Source organism: Branchiostoma belcheri, unplaced genomic scaffold (genome assembly GCF_001625305.1).
Source record: "Branchiostoma belcheri isolate BF01 breed outbred unplaced genomic scaffold, Haploidv18h27 scaffold217, whole genome shotgun sequence".
Classification (NCBI taxonomy): Eukaryota; Metazoa; Chordata; class Leptocardii; order Amphioxiformes; family Branchiostomatidae; genus Branchiostoma; species Branchiostoma belcheri.
In genome coordinates this window covers 256,214-276,652 of record NW_017803680.1, presented here as the reverse complement: position 1 = coordinate 276,652, position 20,439 = coordinate 256,214, and the positions used below count along the sequence as shown (strand labels likewise).

Here is a 20,439-nt window from a genome sequence, read left to right as displayed (position 1 = left end):
ATAGACTAGTCAAGATGGAGCAAGTTTATGAACTGTCATTTCCAACACAAGACATTGGACACAAATGTTCTACTGTACAACGCACAGGCAAACAGACCAGTCTCTGGTACTGAACCATCCGCACACAGGCAAATGTGCCTGTCCTTGGTACTGAACACCATCCACACACATGCAAACGAACCTGTCCTTGGTGCTGAACACCATCCACACACAGGCAAACGAACCTGTCCTTGGTGCTGAACACCATCCACACACAGGCAAACGAACCTGTCCTTGGTGCTGAACACCATCCACACACAGGCAAACGAACCTGTCCTTGGTGCTGAACACCATCCACACACATGCAAACGAACCTGTCCTTGGTACTGAACACCATCCACACACATGCAAACGAACCTGTCCTTGGTGCTGAACACCATCCACACACAGGCAATCGAACCTGTCCTTGGTGCTGAACACAACATCCACACACAGGCAAACATATCTGTCCTTGGTGCTGAACACCATCCACACACAGGCAAACGAACCTGTCCTTGGTGCTGAACACCATCCACACACAGGCAAACGAACCTGTCCTTGGTACTGAACACCAACCGCACACAGGCAAACGAACACACCTGTCCTTGGTGCTGAACACCATCCACACACAGGCAAACGAACCTGTCCTTGGTACTGAACACCAACCGCACACAGGCAAACGAACGGTTCGGGGTGTGCAATTGCTTCAAAACAGTGATGGTTGTATCCGTGCTTTTATATATCCGACTCAACCAACTGATGTACACTGTAGTATATAGTCCATATCTCATACCATTTATACTATATTAGGCCATGTTTTTCGTTTGATTTTGGCATTCTACGACATTGGTATCGTTTTCCAATGTTTGTGTTCAACCTACGGTATATATTGGCTCATTTTGCAACTGTTTTGTACGGCTTACAGTATGGTTGAAAAAAACTTATTTTGGAAACGGCCGAAAATTCATGCGCGCGCGGATGTCATCCATATAATCAAATCAACATGACCTTAGTCACTTAAAATAATCTAGTGTCTAGTCTGTAGTTATATAGATCTTCTGTATATTATCATTCCATGTTCCATATATTTTCCCTTAATGAAATACTATAGTTTCCATAAATAGAACTTATAAACATTACTGTAAGCGTTAGAGTAGATATCAGCTATATATGTCGTAACACTGAAGAGCTTGCCATTCATTGTACCTGTTGCGATTGTTATGCAATAAAGCTAGACTTTGATGAAATATGTCACAAATTAATTGTGTTACGTATTTATTACAAAGACGTTATGTTGCAGATTGATTAAAACAAATACAAAATGTACTGTATAAACTGGGCGCACTTTACACGCAGGTTTTCGCGACAGCGGGACTCCCGACAGCGGGAGCGTCGTGTAAAGAGAATTCTCTACAGCGTCGTCCCGCTGTCGGTAAATTTTCTCCCGACAACTCCGGCCGAGTTTTTCCCGACAACTGCGGGAACAAATCTAGGTCAGGGGTTATATGATCTTATATGCAAACTTCCGTATTTCGTCGAGAAGATTCGCCATATTTATTGTTTGGCGCTCTGTTGTGAAACTAGTTTGGGCTACAATATAACCAAACGGTACATACTACTTTTTCTGTCAACGGGAGGCTCCAAGGTCTCCAAGGGATACGGCTGTGACGATGAGTTTACGTCGGTCCATATAGTCTATTGTACAACGGGAAATATAAGCTTTCGCAAAATTTTTGTATAGTTAGTCAATAATTCTTATAAAATTCGTTCAATCTTTTCCCCTAGCGTAATTTACATAATACTAGATGTACATGTATTAATATGGCCACTTGCTAACCTGAGAAGGCCTAATCAAGTACAAGTACAAGCCTACTGAGTCTTCAGCTTGCCGCCACCTCTAGTGCAACACTTCCTACAGACGAGCGAACAGCCGAACCACACGGTCCCCAGGACAGCTGCACAGACGGACAGCAGGAACGCAGCCACGTCCAGCAGGTAGTACTGGTACCACGGCAGCTCCACGGCGCGTGCGCGAAGATGGGGCAGGCCGCCATGTTGGATGACGTGTTCTATCCACCAGACGGCCCGCTCCATAGGTGACTGGGGCTGGTCACGGTGCAGACGGGACAGGCGGGCCGCCGTCTCACGGCAGCTGAGAAGGATAGAAAAAGTAGCGAATATCTCTCTATTCATATAAATGAAACATTAAGCAAAGTCTGACAGTAGACTCTCTTCTCTATGATATAGTAAAGGGTTAATGTCCCGCCCCGAGGTGTATATGTTAAAATAATCCCTGGTCAGGTGTGATAACCACTGAATAAACTATACTTTATGAGGTGGTTATCACACCTGACCAGGGATTATCTCAACATATACACCGAGGATAAGGTGGGGCGTTATTACCATATAGCCTATCCAATCTTTTGTTACTTTTATTTTTTCCATCCATGTGTACCTGTGTTATGGTGTCATAACCAATAGCCAATGGGGACGTCTGATTGGTCAACGCTATCTGGCTATATGATAGTACAATTATACAGTCATCAAATTTGAACTCTAACTCTTCTGAACAATATTGAAGACAAGTAATGAAGTACAAAACAATGTATGTATACCAAAATCCTGTATACCAAATCGCAGCCTTGGTGCCAGGCTGTTTCCTAAGCCTACACGGCCAGTTTCTCGGCTCCAGGGCCAACATGCCCCCCATGCCCCCAAGGAAATTACATACCACATCCCCCTTTAGTTAAAAGGCCTGCTGATAGACACGCTGGCTAAATAACCCTGGGCCTGTATCTAGTGTGCTATGGGTCTGTCATCCAGGCTAACCCAATCAATATCAACAGTACCTGTTGTTGGTGAGAACATGTAGAATGGCCTGGTACAACTGGTCTGCGGTGACCGTGCTGAAGTCCAGCGTCACCCCCAGCCCTCTGGCCACCACCCGGGCGGCGTTGGTCGGCTGGTCCCAGAACAGCGGCAGGCAGACCATGGGCACGCCGTGGTGCAGGGCCTCGTACAGCCCGTTCGACCCGGCGTGAGTGATGAAGGCTCGGGTCTTTTGGTGGGCTACAGGACATGTAGATAGACAATAGGTAGGAAAATCAGACTGCAAATTGTCACAGACACAGTCCCGTACCCCATGCTTGGCGTTATTATCTCCTTTCACGGAAGGGTACTGTTTTCAGCTGTATCTCACAATGGACGGATTTCTTTCATTTTTGGTATATAATTGGTTATTGGAGTCGAGATGAAGCGAATTGTTTTTATTCGTTGTATCTGTGCTTTGAGATGTTGAAATAAAATGAATTGACACCTCCGGACAGCATGCAGTGAGATCGTCTAGTGTTAGGAGGTTTGGAATTCCAGATTTCTGGTTTTATCTTTTTAATGATCCCAAAATATTCTATATTACTACTGTATTTTATATAGCATTTCCTTTGTCTTCCATTTTTCTACTTCCCTACATATGCCGGCTGTATTAGTATTACAATGAGAATCTTAGTACCCAGTAGGTCGTTCTGAGGCAGCCAGCCCAGCAGCTTGGTGTTGTCGCCCAGCCCGGCCGGCTTCTCTCCCACGTAACGCCACAACACCTTCTGCCGGAGTCGGGCGAATGCTGCCGCGAAGATTTCTCTCTTATCTTCCGACATTGTTTCGACCATAGAGCCAAAACTGACGACAATCACTCCGTCCTTTCCAGAGCTCTGGACAAACTTTTCCATGTCCTGGAAAAAGATACTGTAGATTCATTCTTTGTTCGCGGGGGACAAATGTACCGTTGGGAAGGAAAGGAGATTCAGCGGTGTTTTAAGTTCGCGGTTGAAACAATACATGGTAGTACATTTACAGTGCCTTAAGTCTCGGTTACAACATGTCTCTTATCACCTTCGCCAAGAAGGTTAAATTAATTTCAGTAGCGTTTGTATGTGTGTGTGTGTGTATGTATGCACTATGTATGTATACGTATGTATGTGGTTTAGCAGGATACCTCAAGAAGCTTTAGATGGATTGTTATGAAACTTGGTAGGTGGGTAGGTCTGTATGAGACCTAGGAATGCAGATTTTGGGCCCTCTGGCGGCTTTCCTGCAGGTACTGCAGCAGAACTTGCGATTTTGATATCCCGTGATCTAGACATACTAGGGTCACGAATTTTGGATGGTAGATAGGTCTTGGGATAGAGAAATTTGACACGAGTTCTGGGCCCGCAACCAGCTAGTTCTGAACTGCTGGGCAGTTTGTTTAAACATCTTCGAGGGAGGATAACTCAAGAACCGGCTGACGGATTGTCGTGTTTTTCAGTACGTCGGTACCTTGAGTGTTGCAGTGTTGCTTGACATGATTTGACGATAATTATGCAAATAAGGAGCTAATTTGCATAATTAATGAGGAATGTCTATAAATCTGCTGTATTCCATAATAGGCCTATTGCACATTTATGATATATGTAATTGGAAATGAGAGGTACCTCAGAATATACTAGTATAGATTATGTAAATGAAGACCTACTTTGCATAATTAATGGAAAATTCCTGTAATTTCATAGTGGTAACTGCCAGGCAGTTCATACTTGTCCTACATATTTGGAACCTAAGTGAAAGTGACAGCAGTAAACATAATTCATTCAAATCATAACCTTAGTTGCATAATTTATGAGGAAGTGCTAGAATAGCCTTCTCTGTTACGTCACTGAGTGGAATATAATTATTATGATCAACTGATCCTTTTGGAAATGAAATGAGGATCATATTTTTATGATTAATGAGAAAAATGTACAAATGTTCGTCAGTCGGAATGGTTAACATCATTTGGCGAAGGTACGAGGTCATGAACTCTGGAACTCTGGAACTCTTGTTGTAGGTATTGCAAAGGTCACGGACAAACCAATATTGCAGCAGCATGCTGCTAATGATGTACTAGTATGTCATCCATTATTGTCTTGTCTAGTTTTAAATCAGCAGTACGGCGCGGTTCTTGTTGTGGAAACAATAGAGAAGAAGGATTAAGACTCTCCAGATATGTATCTAAATGAGTGCAGCAAGTTCATGTTCAAGTCATCTGGGTTTACCAGTAAACAAACGTCCGTGCCAGGTATGCATTCCACTGTCACCATCACAGCCGGTATAAACAACCGTGCAGCGCCCTTGCCAAGTGCAAGTTCACGTTGTCCTGGTAACACCGTGTTTCTCTGTAAACCCGACGGTCCGTAAAAAAACAGCCAGTTTTTATGCTGATTCATGGCGGGAATGTGCATGTGTGGTAACGCCAAGGATGCAAGGATGTACCTTTTGTAAAATCAAATCAGAACTTGAAGACAACATCACAAAGAACAATTATGTCATATCCAAGCCACCATTATGAAGCACGGGCTTAGATAGGTTGTGGTTGGTTTTATGTGTTGTCCAGGCGTGTCCTCGCTTTGGTTGTGGCATTTTAGCCACAAAATAGTGCGGTCAATACTGCGGAGCCAATGTGACTGGCAGAATAGGTAGTCTAGGCAAGTTTAGACTGTAGACGTAGTCACAACCTCTTAAGCATGGTAGTACATTTACAGTGCCTACTTGGTTACAATATGCCTCTTATTGTAGGTACATTGTATTGCAAAGGTCATAGACAAACTAGTACACAATACTTTGTGTGGTAGTATACCGCTATCGATGCATGTCTTCCACTATTGTCTTGTCTAATATAATTTCAAATGCAAAAGCACGGCGCGGTTCTTGGGTATATAAAGACATATCATCAATTGTGAATTTTCTTTACTCTCAGTCGACGTTAACAGATCTTTCTCGACGACATTTCCTCATAATCCGTAGCCTGGTATCTAGTCTTACGTGATTGGGGGTTTTGGAGTGTTCAGACAGGCTGTGTCATCGGGGGCTCTAATAGCTTCCCCCGCCCAGTACATCAAGCCGTCCCGGTAGTAGTGTTACGCTAATAAGAGACAGTATGCTTGGGGATTTGGTTGGGAGGGCTAATCAATCTCTCGTGAAATACACACCGAGAAACCTATGTGAGGCGGGCGGGACAGAGCTCTTGCGGCTCCGACCACGATCAGACTGGATACCAGGCTACATAATCCGCGACGTGCAGGTAGCTACATGTAGTATAAAACTCACCTCAGTAAGCGGGGCGGCCACACGGGCATTCAGGCCCCCAACCTGAACCATGTTGGGCATCCTGGGACGAGGATAGTGCAGCAGATTGTCGGTTTGAAGAAGCCACAGTTCCGTACGTGACGTCACGCTCTGAAGAGTTTCTTCTTCGCCGACGTACGTACGGACCAGTTCGTCATACGCGCTACTGATGGCCCGGCGTAACATTCCGGACTTAAGACTATACACTACCACGTTCTCAAGTCGCTGTAGGAAGGTCATCTCATCGGTGAAGTCGCTACCAATCAACGGCACGTACGACAGCGGCAGCGGTACTCCTGTAGCTTTTTCGTCCAGGTGGGTAGGATGCCCGTACGTAAGGACGACGTGGGGAATCAGGCTGTCTAGATGAGCTGAGACGATGGCGCCGCAATGAAACATGGCGACAGAAATAACAACACTGTACTGACATGTCCTCAGCCGGCTCTGCAAGTTACTGTCATTCAGTAGCAGGGCGCAGTAATTTCTAAACTCTCCGAGTGTAGTGTCAAATAATCCTCTTTGTTCAAAGAAAGACAACTTCCTTCCGCTAGAATAATGATTGTCTTGTAATGTCGTGTACCTTGCATCGACTCCTTGGTCTTGGAATGTCTCAAACTGAAAGTCAGGCCACTCTGCTCGTCGTTTTGCTACACTGTTCTCTGCAACAACCACAGTGACGATATGACCTCTATCCACCAAAGCACGACCAATGTCGGCCAGAGCCATCCAGTGGCTGGTGCCCCTTGGAGGAGCTACAAGCAGAACCTTCTCTGAGCAACTCCTGTGTGTTATAAAGATAACTAGCAGAAGAACGCCGGAGGAACAACGAAGCTTCGGTCCCATTCCCATGTCGCTGTCCTTTAGTCGGAGGGCCAACCGTCAAAGTTCAGTTCCACCTCGGGGGTTTTCTAAAACACGACAGACTGCTCTGGGACCGAGAACAGCATACTAATTGGCGGATGAACGAGAGCAGATATTGGCCTCTTAACACAGTTTTCGCCCTGTGGGGATTTCTATAGTTAAGCACCCCACGCGATACAAATTATACAGTAGTAGGGTGCAAGAGAGAGACACGACCAACTAATACGTTGAAATATACGGTACAATCTACAAAATAACTGAAAAAAAGTTCTAACATCGTGACGACTTCTTTTATATGGCCACCTGCGGAGGTCAACGGAACTGCAGCCGGCTCACCCTGGAACCCAGCTTTAGGCTCAGGATACACATCTCAGGCGCCCAGGTGCGTCTGACCGGCGGCAGTTGAGTTTTATGTTTATGTAAATGACTATGGAAATAAGGTCGTAATTAGCATGATCTAGTTTAATTTATGGTTTTCTGAATTCAAATGACAATATATTTCGTGTAAAATTCCTCTCCTTTGTCATACTTCAATGCAAAATGTCCTCATTAATTATGCAAATGCCATCTACATTAACATAATATATGCATAGTGGTGTTAACCTTTAAGTAACTTACACATGTCACAATGTATAAAATTCTCATCATTGACCAATAAGGAGTCACAATTTTCACATTAATTATGCAAATTAGGTCATCATTTGCATAATTGGTATCTGTTGATGTTCCGCCTGCCACAGATTAAATAGATTACATCTATAAAAGTACTATCATATAAAACACTGTAATTATAGCATTTCCTCCTTAATTATGCAAATTAAGTCCTCATTTGCATAATTTGTATTTAATTATGTACAACTCTCTCTCAGCTACCTACACACCAAAAATGATAAATATACGTTGTTCCCATCTGGACTTATTGGCTTTTAAAAATTTCGCCAGAAAGTCCCCTGCAGTTCCAAAACAAGTTGTTCGGGGGACCAAACCCGCACCACTTATTCCTGACAGGAAAAGCTATCTGTCACCAAAAAGTCAAGATGTTCAGGACAAAAGACACAAAAACCGGAAGTTCTGCTGCAGTACCAAGGTCATCCACCAGGAGGCCCATATTTAAGTCTTCCTAAGACTTACCATCATACCAAATATAATCACAATCCATAAAGGCGTTATTAAGTTATGCTGACTACAAATGTGCGGAAACACAAACACACACACACAGACACGCCAAAATACACAATACCTCCATTTTTCATGGAGGTAATAAGGTCAATGTCCTGAACCAGACGGCTGTCAACATGGTAACTAGTGTTAGGTTACATCATGTTGCAATTTTTCTATATCAAAGTACCCACAGAAGGTACAGAAGATTTGATACTAGCACGTCGGCAGAACGTACTGCACCTGCGCGAAACCCGTAATGTATTGTACATAGCATTTCGACAGAACGTCTCATATAAGGTTAGCATTTCGACAGTAGTTTCCAAATGTTGTGTCGGAAAAAATATCCTTTGCAACAGGCATAATTCTGATGCAATGTTGACCAAAAATCCAACGAAAAACGCGGGGTTCTGCGTAGGTACGTTCTGCCGACGTGCTTTTGATACTAGCATTTATTTTCTTGACAAGCAACCATCCTTTCAACTACCAGGCTCCAGTGTTTTGGTCTTCGGCACTTCACACTTCAATCAACTCACTGACAGGTGAAATTGAGGTCCTAACCTTGTTTAGGAACATCCTGTTGAATGGGAATTAAAGCTTTTCATGTTGTTTTTGTGAATTCTTGTATCAGTGTTTTTTTAAAATTCCATTTGATGTTGAAAGCTTTTATGTTATAATGTCTAAGGTTTTTCTCACCTCTGAGGTCACGGGACGAGAGTGAGTGAGTGAGTGAGTGAGTGAGTGAGAGAGTGAGTGAGTGAGTGAGTGAGTGAGTGAGTGAGTGAGTGAGAGTGAGTGAGTGAGGTTTTTCTCCCCAGATCACATTGAAAAACACACATTGAAAAACGCCAGTGGTCTATATGTTATTATTACCTTCGCCAAGAATTGGAGAAGGTTATGTTTTCCTGGCCGTGTGTCTGTGTGTGTGTCTGTCTAGGTGTCTGTGTGTCTGTCAACAGCATAACTCGAGAAAGCTTAGATGGATTATCTTGATATTTGGTAGGTGGGTAGGTCTTGATGAGAGCTCGAACTGATTAGATTTTGGCCCCCCTGGCGGCTTGTCATGGTACTGCAGCTGAACTTCCGGTTTTGATATCTCATGATCCAGACATGCTAGGGTGACTAAATTTGGATGGCAGGTAGCTCTTGTGCTGGGGGTGAAATGACGTAAGTTTGGGCCCCCTAGTTGCTTGCTCTAGAACTGCAGGGGGGTTTAAAGTACAAATGTTTAAAGGAGGATAACTCAAGAACCGATTGATGGATCATCATGATTTTTGGTATGTAGGTAGCTTGAGTAATGCTTGACATAATGATATTACAATTATGCAAATATGGATGTAATTTGCATAATTAATGAGGAAATTCTATTAATCAGCTGCATTCCATGATAGGAAGTTCAAGCTTGCGACATATGTTATTAACAACGAGAGAAACACAGGCAGATATCGATTATGCAAATGAAGACTTAATTTGCATAATTAAGGAGAAAATTTTATAATTGCATAGTGGTAACTGCCTGGAATTTTATACTTGGGGTGTTTGAAGTTTAGTGAAGGTGAACATAATTTAACATATCTTATTCAAATAAGGACCTCATTTGCATAATATATGAGGAAATGCTATAATGGCATTCTTTGTTAAAATAAGACTGTTAGTGGAGATTATGATCAACAGATATAATTCATGCAATTGCGGATCCTATTTGCATAATCAGGGGGATTAATACATTGTATATAAGTTCTTATTCATAAAAGCTAACATCATTTGGCGAAGGTATGAGATCGTGGAACTCTAGTTTTATATGTATCACCTGGTGAAGTAAATGAACAAACAAATAAATGATAAACAAATGTTCCTTTGCCCCTGATTTTTTAGCCACCTAGCTTCCAGAAGAGTGCAGGCAATAGTTACTGATGGTGATAGGAGCCATTATAGGTTATAGCTGCCTTGCAAGTAAATGTGTCTCATTATGTCTACATGTTTTAATATGCAGCTTTTGGAGTGTGTTTACTATTGAGGGAGTTGCATTGTTTGATGGTTTTAGTGCTGTGGATTGTTTCTACATCTCTAAAATAATGTAATTCAGCCATTTGAAAAGTTAAAGAATAAAAGAATATGGATGATTTCTTTTATTCCGGCCATATGTTATGTTAGTCATGTATAATTATTATCCCGTACAATAGCGTCTTTTCTGTGATTCTTCAAAGTTTGTATGTTGATGTACTGCACATATGTACAGGGCCACAGGAACAGTAGCTGATGCGTCAAGGCATTGCTAATAATTGTGTATTCAAAAAGAGGTCAAAGTAAGTAATCTGTGTCATTTTTCTCCTCAGAAACGACCTTGCCTTTGACCTCAGGGGTTACGTCTTCATACTTCTCAACGACCTTTTCACGGCGCTGAACGGCGTGTACTTCAAGAAGAAGCTAGACACAAAAATGGGTTTGCTGGTCATTGTTTCCTTTACCATCACCCGATTTCACTTGCTGTACGGAAAAATTGCATCTAAACACACTTCTTATCAATGCATAGTCAGTCAGTCAGTACAATGCACCTCTTTCCATTGAGAAAGCAGAGGTTTAAGGATGATCCTGGTGCCTTTTTATAAACTTAGAACAATGAAAGTTTTACTCTTTATTTGCTATCTCGCTGGGAGTAACAATAAGTTCTGCAAACATATCATTTAAAATAGCATCACTCTCCTTTGCCACAAAAAATGTATTTCTCGGCCTGCTTGTGAATTAATTTCTTTTCTTTTTCAACTGTTGATTTTGTGTGCTAAAGGAACAGGATCAGGAGGATGTGAAAGAGGTTTGTCAGTAAGCTTTAGATGGTAGTCAGGATCATGAGGTGGTTGGGTTCAATGTTCCTGTTACTCTAAATTCCGAAACAAATCTATATTACCAGGGACTTTTCCTTGATATTTTACTCCAACTATTAACTAATCTAAGAATTAATCACTAAATTGTTGGCTGCTATATTGCATACTTGTTGTTCTAAAGTGTGGGTAAAAGGTGACATGGAGACATTGCTTTCCCCCCACCCCCACCCCAATTTAGGTGGTGACAGACTGTCAATTTGTAATACTAAATTGTGTAGTGTAGTTTGGTTGTGAATTAAGTTGTAGAAAGTGGTGAGGCAAAAGTTCATTGAAGAGAAGGGGCATTTCATGGTATTTGTCACGTGGTTGTGTCCTGTTGCTAGTCTGCCGATAGTCATTCAGGGTCACTCAGGTGGTCCTACGCTGGACAGCCTCCACTGCCTGTGTGCTTTGGTGGTATACAGGTCCCAGACAATGGCACTATGTTCCAAGTGGGGCCACACCAGTGCTTTTTAGCAAGTGGTCTTCACCCTAGCAGAGTGGTTGATATGGGTGCCCCACCTCAAATCGTTGGACAGTTGTAATCAAGGATAGGTGTGGGACTTGTCTTCAGCCTGGTTACCAGACCTTATATTTTAGCTCCCAAGTCTTTATCCTCTCTGCAGACTTGGGATATAAAATAGGTTTGATAACCAGGCTAACTTGTCTTCTTAGGATTAGATTATAGTAAAATGTTATTGTGAGTGATTTGTGACTGAGGGTGTTTTTTTGTTGTTTTACCTGACTTTTACAGGAGCTGCGTAAATACGGACTCCTTTTCTACAGTGCCTTCTTCATGCTGTTCCCAACAATGGCCATCTGTGTCAGCACTGGAGACTTCGAAATGGTGAGATAACACTTATATCATGTAGACCTTAAAGGCTTAGAGGTTTGAGATTCAACTACAGCTACATGTATTGTTGTATTGATCAATTAAAGTACATGTAATGCAGGATTGCACAAAACATCGCAGCAGAACCTCTAATTCCTATTTGTTTAACCTGCAGGATACGACAAGACGTCCTGCCAAAGTGCTAATGCACAATTGCAATACAACACAGGTTTTGCGAAAGTGCAGTAAGTTCTGCTGATGTGCCTAATCATCCTGTCATTAAATATAGTTCTTGTGCTCTCCTGTGGTCTCCTCTAGGCAGAAAAGTCCATATCCCCTTAGAAATGTCTGTTCTTTGTTACTTTTTGAATCAAATGATTTAGAAGCAGTCTATCATCCAATGCTTGAAGTTCAAACCCTGATACCATGCCATTTTTAGAACTACTTGACTCACATTCAATCAGATTCTTGCCTATATCTAATTCTAACATTCAAATATCAATTGTTTCTCTATTTAATTGGTGCCAAACTATTCAGCAAAGGATGCAATTGGTGGATCAAACCAGAGCTAGGATGGCTCGCAGGGTTCTTTCTTTTCAGCTCTCAGTGTTTTAACTTGTTTTTTTTTAATTGCACACAACATTTCAAACTCATACCTACCTTACTGTGCTTGCTAGTCTTACATAGCCCCAGCTGTCCATCAAAAGACTTGCACTTAGGATAAGTGGTGCGATTAGGAATTATATGACTAGTCACTATTAGCAAGAAGTTCTTTTAAGAGCCTAAAAGGTTGATTTTCTCTCAAACAAACTGCATACAAGGAGACTGAGTGGTGATATGACAATTAAGACACTCCACTGGGTAGAAAATGCCTCCCAATAAGTGTTTCGGCCTTGCTACTAGGCTGTTAGAAGCTACAGGCAAAACCAGAAATAGCACAAATCACAAAGGTAAGCACATGTGGAGTGTCAACCTTGTGCTTGTGTGCGTAAATGGAATGAAAATCACTATGGTGATGTCAAGTGGGTGCGTGCTAACTACTCGTACATAAAATTACATATCTGCCAGTCAAAGAAGGTGTTTTTTGAAGATTGAACAACTAGCTCGGGAAAGAAATTGAAAGTGTTGAATGGGGCTACCCAGCAGTTTAGAAATCCAATAAATGCATAAAATGGTTTACTTGTCATAACCACCACCTAACATTTTATTAAGAACTGAAAATCTTCCATTTCAAACATTTTTTTAAATAAAACATGTGAAAATTATCAAATGGAATCCTGACATATTTGACAGAAAACGTGGGTTCACATTTAAGATCAAGGGTATTATATTAAATTTTGCCTTGCTGGCAGAGTGTCTTCTTTCACCTAATTCTAACAAACATAAGAGAGCAAGTCAGACTCACCTGCATTTAACCCTGTCTTTACTTAATATTCCTACTCATCTCCCTCATATAAAGGAGGTTAAGATCCCTTTTCTAACCTCCTTGCTTATACATTGTGCATCTTTTGTTTGTTTTTGCTGCAGTGCTTTATCTCATTACTTATTCCTACATGTACATCACCATAACCGAAGCCCAGAAAGCGGCTCGAGGAGGATAGTTCATTCCTTGCTGCACCGTAGAGGAGGTGATTTGTAACTCAATAACTAATTTATTTAAAAAAAGTTTTAATCTAAGACTTCTATGAAGTAATAAAGCATATTAAGAAATAATATTCAATGAAACAATAAGCGTTTCTCTGGGAGTTTTAAGAAAAGATTGTACAAATCTTTTGGATTCTAAATTTTAGATTTCTCAATCACTAACTAGTCTAGTAAAGAATAAAAATATTGGAATATAAAGAAATTGAAATATAATAGTTACTAATCAAACGTGTACAAGAATTACAAATTAAAGCTGAATTTTAGCTGACACTAATTACACTGGTGGTGGTCTGTTTATTTGCAGTTTGCACTTAAAAGACAGCAATATGTGAAAACCTATTGCGAATAATGTGCGGGGCAACTCAAGAAGCCTAGTGGCTTATCGAGTTAAATATTGTTGGAGTTTTTCTAGCTACTGACTGGCTAATGTCCTGAAGCTTGGAGCATAATCAGCATACTTACTAGTACTTACCTAGTCCTGCTGCCTGTCCTTGGGCATAAGCCACGGACTAGGTCCCTCCATCTGGTGCAGTCCCGGGCTCTCTCTACCAGCTGCTCCTATGTGTGTCCAGATGCCCTCACATCGGCCTCGAGGTCTCTCACTCTAATCAGCATAACTTCCAGAAACGTCGTCAGGGCTGGTCCAATGGCCACCGACCACTAAAATTTAGGCTGGGACAACTAAAAGACACTTTGGGACATTTTTGGGACAATAGAAAAGTAATCAACATCAGAATGTCAGCCCTTCTTTTGTTTATCAGGCACACGTCCTGGCTTTTGGATCTGGAAAAGTCCCCCTGAATTTCCTGTCCTGCAATTATAGTGCGCCTAAAAGTTAACATAAGCAAACTAAAGTTGACTTCAAGTTGAAGTCATACAATGCTTCCCCCAAAAAACAGGTTGGGACAGTTCAGCCTCACTTCATTACAATTGAAATTTAATTTTGGGACGGTGCTGGGACAATAAGAAGAAAAGTCAATTTCGGGACCTGGTCGTGTTTACAAAAACAGTGATACGTAGAGGCAGCCGCGATGGTTGCCTGTTTTTGAGGACCGTCCCTTTCAGACTCAGCTGACGAGATTGACTTGTCACAGTCATTATCATACACACGTAGTCACATTATATCAACACAAGCACTCATTTCAGGCTACCACAACCCAAGCTAATGACATGTTTCACACATTTAAGGATGTTCTTTGAACGCAATGTTGTGTGTAGATATGTGACGAAGCATACTGTACATGGATGTATGTTATTGTTATTGTAAGATTTGTCGACAAGTGTCTGAAGTGTCTTTACTTTCTAAATAAAGTGTCAATGTGGGTGTCAAAAGCAAGCAATCTTCTCCCACTATTCATTTTGCCACAGTCTACAGTCTACATGTACCTTGCTTATAGAATAGGAAAGAGGCCCTCAATTTGTCAGGACCCTCCTCAACTCCCTAACTCTCCCCTACTGATCTAAAGTAGCTCCTCAGCTACATTTGTACCCTCCTCTGGGATTGAATGGCCTCCATTGAACCTTTCAGCTTGGTGACGTTGCAGCAAGGATGATCCAATTAAATATATTAATCCTTCCATCATCTCATTTTCATAGCTGAATTAGATTTCCTGATCCTGGTTGGCTTGGACATGTATATAGCTAGACCAGGTAATTGCCACTCAGTTTGTGGTTAAGAGTCAATTTCCTCTGACGTACGAACGTTGATGAAGTTATTGACGGCCGCTATGTTTTTCTCCCATCTGCAGTGTGTTCTGTAGCCTGTGCTATACTTACATCAGCCTCACAGACCCCTACACCAGGAGGCCCAGCAGTTACACAGCTACAGGACACAGTTTTGACCACCCCAATCTCAGAGTACAGATCTTATAACATGTAGTGTTAGAACTGTTTCTTAGTACAGTTAGTAATTAATAAGTTTTAGGTGCAGGTGTACGTATACGGTTTAGGTACAGGCAAAGACCTGTGCATGTGCAAACATGAACATAAACATTTTTTTTACATACAATCTCCATGCAGATCCTAAAGTGCCAAGGTAGTAACCATTGGCCTTGGAGACTGTTGGTCAATGATGGCCAATTGGTAAACACACCGTTTTTCAAATGGTGGATATACATTGTACATAAATGACTATGTAACCCGGATAGATGTTAATGGAGGTTACAGGTACAGTGTACTCATATCTACTGAGATTTTCAGTTCTCATGTAGGGTTTTAGTCTCCATTCCAATCTTTAGCCAACTGAATTCCTTTCAGTCTTCACTGTTTTATTATTTGTTGAATAACCTTTGTTAACATTTACCTGCCAGTTTCATATATATGCCACTCTAGTGGAGCACCCACTGGTATACACAGTTGAAATGTGCAGGAGTGCATTATACCGAGAGATGCACATGTAGCATTGAACATCTCTTTAGATGCATTTTCTTCAGGGTGGCAGATATATACATGTTTGACCTGGTAGAATGGTGTTAGTAGATGTTACGTCTTATTTTGATTATAGTGTTCAGGAACATCAGTGTTTAGCCAGCAATGATGATGGTTACTTGAATACTCTTCCTGGTAGTTAGGATAAGATAACGTTTAATGCAGACTCGGTATCAAGTGTGATTCCAGACTTCTCTCAGGTACATGGTCTTTTGTTAGGAATCCTTGACAAAACCACTCAGCTTTCGGGTGTTATCAGGCCATACTAATTTAATTTCTTGGCTCTCAGATTAGCAGCTTCATTTATTTAATCTAATTCAAAGAAATATATATATATATCAGAAATGTACAATTCGGTTCATATTTTGGCACCAAACAGTTGAAGAAAGCCATGTCTTCTCAGTTGGCCACAGCAAGTAGATTTTATGGATAACATCAGTACAAATTTTAGCAGGTTTATACAATTTTTTTTTCAATTTGACAAAGATGTCTGGAGATCATATTGCTTGAAAAATTGATACAACAGTATTTGAAGCTGAAGGGAGAGAAAAATAACAAGTAAGACGTAACTTTTCCCAAATATGTTTCTGTTGGAAAAGTAACCTTTGTTGCAGAGAAAGTGCAGTGTAGGTGAGGGCGAGCAACTTTCTGACATGGACATATATCAACATGAACTGTGATCTTCATCTGCATTTCTTGAGATTCTTGTAAAACACGTAGCCTCTACCAGGCCTTCTTAAGGGGTTGTGGATAGTAGAATGCAGCATAGAATTAGCCAATTGGCCTCTAGAGTAAGCTGCAGCTCAGTAAGGTAACATTCAATCCAAGTAAAACTCTATGGATTCCAAACTCCCCTGGCAAATACTGTCTCCCTATAGCCAGCACAGTCTGGTAGACTAGCAAACACCGGTTCCCAATAGCGGTTGTCATGAAAATGTTGTCACCTACATGGTACGCACCCGCAGGTTGCCTTTCAAATCCAAACACGCGTTTCTTCTCAAGATGAAAACGTGCCTCGCCCCCCCCCCCCCGGGCACAGTTAATTAAATGTCGCAGTTTCTGAAAGAATCTCTACCAGACATGATTCACACGTGTAACCACAATGCTTAACCCCCGTAGGTACATGGATGTCATTTCTGCCGAATAACAAGGTTGACGCGGATCTTCAGACTCCACGAGTCCTGACAAGTTTTCATTTGTACGACTTGTCAATTTTCTTTTCCTGCAAAAATTAAAAAAAAAAAAGAAATCTTACGATGTATGGCATTTATTTTACTTGTCGGTGTAAATGCCACTCTTAGATCTTTACATGTAATTTGTTCCTTCGAACTTTTTGTAAATTTGCCAATCTTGTCCAGTATATTCTACATGTATTCTTCTCTATTGGCGTTTTCCTAGGTGGATTGTGCACTGAGTGCGTTTTTTTAGTTGGAAGATACAAACATGTATGATGGGAAAGCAACGTTGAAAGAGACCATAGCAGACAAGGAATGTCTGTGATCATGTGTACGTTTTATAAAGCCTGAAGTTTGGTCATGACACTTTGATGGTAACGACAGTTGTGTTTTTTAGTGTGGACTTTTGATTGAAATTTTGTTTTATTTTTTCTTTTAAGGAAAATTATTTAATATTCGGTTAAAACCTTGATTGGACTATTTATTTATTTTTTGTGTGTGTTATATTTCAAAGGACAGTTATAGTTTTTAATGGAAAATAGTAGTTATGGGACCAAGTATTTACATTTTGAAATATTTATTTTACAACATTCATGTCACATATAACAGTCTGTGCTGTATACAGATATTTTGTTACTCACATAGTTGATGGTAGGGCCTGGAAAAAATGTTGCGTTTCCGGTTTCCTGAGCGACCCCATCAGAGCCCCGCCTGCCCTAGCTTTGTTTAGGGTTGACTGCTGGCATTTTTCGATCTGACTTCTGAATTTCAAACGCTCTGAAACGCGAATGCACACATTTTCAGAAGCAAATTTTCATGGAGTAAACGTGTCCTTGATACGCCCTACCGATCGCCCCTTTTTCAGGACTGAAGTCGGAAAAACAGCATTTGTTTCCCAGGCCTAAGATAGATAGTTTTCTCCATGTACGGATATGGCTGTCAATGCTGTGCAATCCGAACTACGTTGGTTAAATCGGCACTGTTTATCAAAAAATACATTCTCTTAATTCTTTTTGTATTATTTGTTGTTGAGCTGTTCACTTTTATACAGTAAGCACGTTTAGCCGACAATTTTCTTTACCAATTACTTAAGCAGCTTAATACAAGTACTCAGTACGTGCACAACCCACATACAGATATGTTCTAGCTACTAGCGCTAAGAGTACTTCCATACAGTAAACTATTAAGATACAAGTGGTGACCAATTGGGTTTCCACATACGCAGCACATATACAGGCACATTCTAGCACCGACAATGCTTCAATACAGTCAATACAGGCTTTCCAAATGACACCACTTGCGCCTTGTTAAATTGCAGTGTATGTGAGTTTATCACAATGTGAAAGAGAGCTAGGGCAAAACCAATGCACCTACGCACCTTTCCATGTTACTCGCCCACACAAAAATATCAGTACAGTGCATTACAAAATACGTAAAAATATACAAAGCAGGTCATAATCTAGATATTATAATATTCAATTAAAGAATATAATATCAGTATATATATATATATATATATATGTCTGCTAAATACACCAACAGTGCGACAGTGCTCCACTTTTCCGCCCACATAGTCGCTAGGTGTCCAAATTCTAATCATAATGACACGAATGGAAAACAGCTACATGTAGTCTTCTGGCCTTGCAGCATCAATACTACCACCACACATCATATTGTGGGACCAAGAATATAATCTCGAGAACCCAGTACAATAATCTCCGAGATTTTGGTGCCTATAAGACCAACAGGATAAAATTGGCAAGGCAAGATATACACTTATACGTCACCCGAAGTCTGGCGGGCGAAAAAAGATACCAGTAGAACCAAAAATAGAGCCCGATAAAGACAGTTAGACACATAAAAGCACGTCAAAAATAGGCGCAAGCCTAAACCTAAGTAAGAGTACAGTACAATGTCTATATACATGTACATATGTACATTTGATAGCATGTCTCAGGGTGTTTCATAGATATGTCTATATCATGTTTAACGATGAATGTACCTAGATAAATAGATTGCTTGCTTGTTTGTTTGTTTCTTTGTTTGTTTTTTTCTGATGTTTACCCTCGTTACACAGCAGGGAAGTTGATCGGCGGATACTTTTTGGAGGCAAATACACTTGGAACTCGGGTGATTTTTTTTATTTTGCGACCTCTCCGTAATCACGAAATACGGCTGATAGTCGTCGACTGTGTGGCACCGGCTTAACATATTGTTCATCGCGAATGTCGTTGCAAATCAGAGCAGTTTTTTTTTTCAATCTTCTTTTCTCGCGACGTCAGAACGCCTCGGGCTACATGTATCTTCTCCGAGCCGCCGTACTGAACCCCGGATAGGACCCAGGGACGGAGTTCTGAAAGCGGTGGCAAAAAATATGCGACTTTACAAACTATGCCAAGCAAGTACATGTACTAATGAGAGAGATGGCCCTAGCCTCTACCAGGCTTCGTAAGCGGCTGGAAAGAATAAAAATTGGCCAAGTAGAGTTAAGAGTACAGTTTGCCGCACCCGGATCGGACTATACTCTTTTGTCAGACCAACTCATCTGGCTATCTTTCTATTTGGCCGATTTCTACTCTTTCCAGCCGCTTCTGACTTGTAGAGGCTAGGATGCCCAAACAATAACTTGATCGAGGAAGGGATTCCAATGACCAGCTAATAGCAGGAGACGGGAGGGGGCAGTGTCTGCCGACAACGACTAGCTACGGAGAACTAAAAGATCAGGATTCCAGGATTCAAACAATGGGCGAAATGTAGAGAACGGACAGTACAATTGTACGCTTAGTATGACTTGTGAGATCACTTACCACATGAACAGCGAAGTAGTGTTGCTGGTCCTCAGATGCTGGTGGGCGGCTGGTCCTCCGGCTCCACCCGTGCCCCGCAGCAGCGGAGCAGGAACCGGAGAAGGGCGACGGAGTCCATGACCACGGCCAGATGAAAGGTCCTGTGGACCACGCTGTACAGGATGGCGTTGGCGAAGGCGTGGCAGTTGGACAGCCACACCAGCGCGAAGTACACGTCGTCGTCCAGGGGCTTCACGGCGGCGTCGTAGATCTTCACCGCGTGCATCAGGACCTGGAGCCCGAACGCGACCACGACCATGGCGATCAGCGACTTGGAACCGACCCGCCTGCATCTGCAGCAGCCTGGCCGGGCAGCGGCTTCGGTCTGCAGCGGTCCGGGCCGGGCGGGGTCCATGGGGTCGTTGCCGGTTTCCGTCACGTCGCGGGTTTCTTCTGTGGAGCCCTTGTCGGCCGGGGGATCGTCCAGGGGAGCTTCCTGGATCTCGTCGTCGGGCCAGGCAGAGCACCCCGGCCGAGGA

At 41.9% G+C, this 20,439-nt stretch overlaps 2 protein-coding genes across 2 annotated transcripts in view; both read right to left on the bottom strand.

Annotated features, from left to right (window-relative positions):
* Nucleotides 1–1,546: 1,546 nt before the first annotated feature.
* On the bottom strand, nt 1,547–7,021 carry LOC109470036 (UDP-glucuronosyltransferase 1-2-like). The gene is made up of 5 exons (XM_019768811.1): nt 6,737–7,021; nt 6,139–6,640; nt 3,527–3,746; nt 2,868–3,087; nt 1,547–2,170 (listed from the first exon to the last, which is right to left on the bottom strand). The coding sequence occupies exons 1-5, from the start codon at nt 7,003–7,005 to the stop codon at nt 1,888–1,890; spliced, it is 1,494 nt and encodes a 497-aa protein (XP_019624370.1). The 5' UTR covers nt 7,006–7,021; the 3' UTR covers nt 1,547–1,887.
* A 12,931-nt stretch (nt 7,022–19,952) lies between these two features.
* Nucleotides 19,953–20,439, bottom strand: part of LOC109470031 — an 8,160-nt gene continuing 7,673 nt past the window's right edge. Inside the window, exon 2 of the mRNA XM_019768807.1 lies at nt 19,953–20,433. Within this exon, the coding sequence (XP_019624366.1) occupies nt 19,953–20,433 (481 nt within the window). The remainder of the gene's footprint in view (nt 20,434–20,439) is intronic.

Excerpts from the sequence above, each read along its gene's own strand:
- LOC109470036 (XM_019768811.1), bottom strand. The coding sequence starts at position 7,005 with ATGGGAATGGGACCGAAGCTTCGTTGTTCCTCCGGCGTTCTTCTGCTA. Across the intron at positions 6,641-6,736 it reads GACCAAGGAGTCGATGCAAG|AAATTACTGCGCCCTGCTAC; the intron begins GTACACGACATT and ends CGGAGAGTTTAG. Across the intron at positions 2,171-2,867 it reads CATGTTCTCACCAACAACAG|CTGCCGTGAGACGGCGGCCC; the intron begins GTACTGTTGATA and ends TATCCTTCTCAG.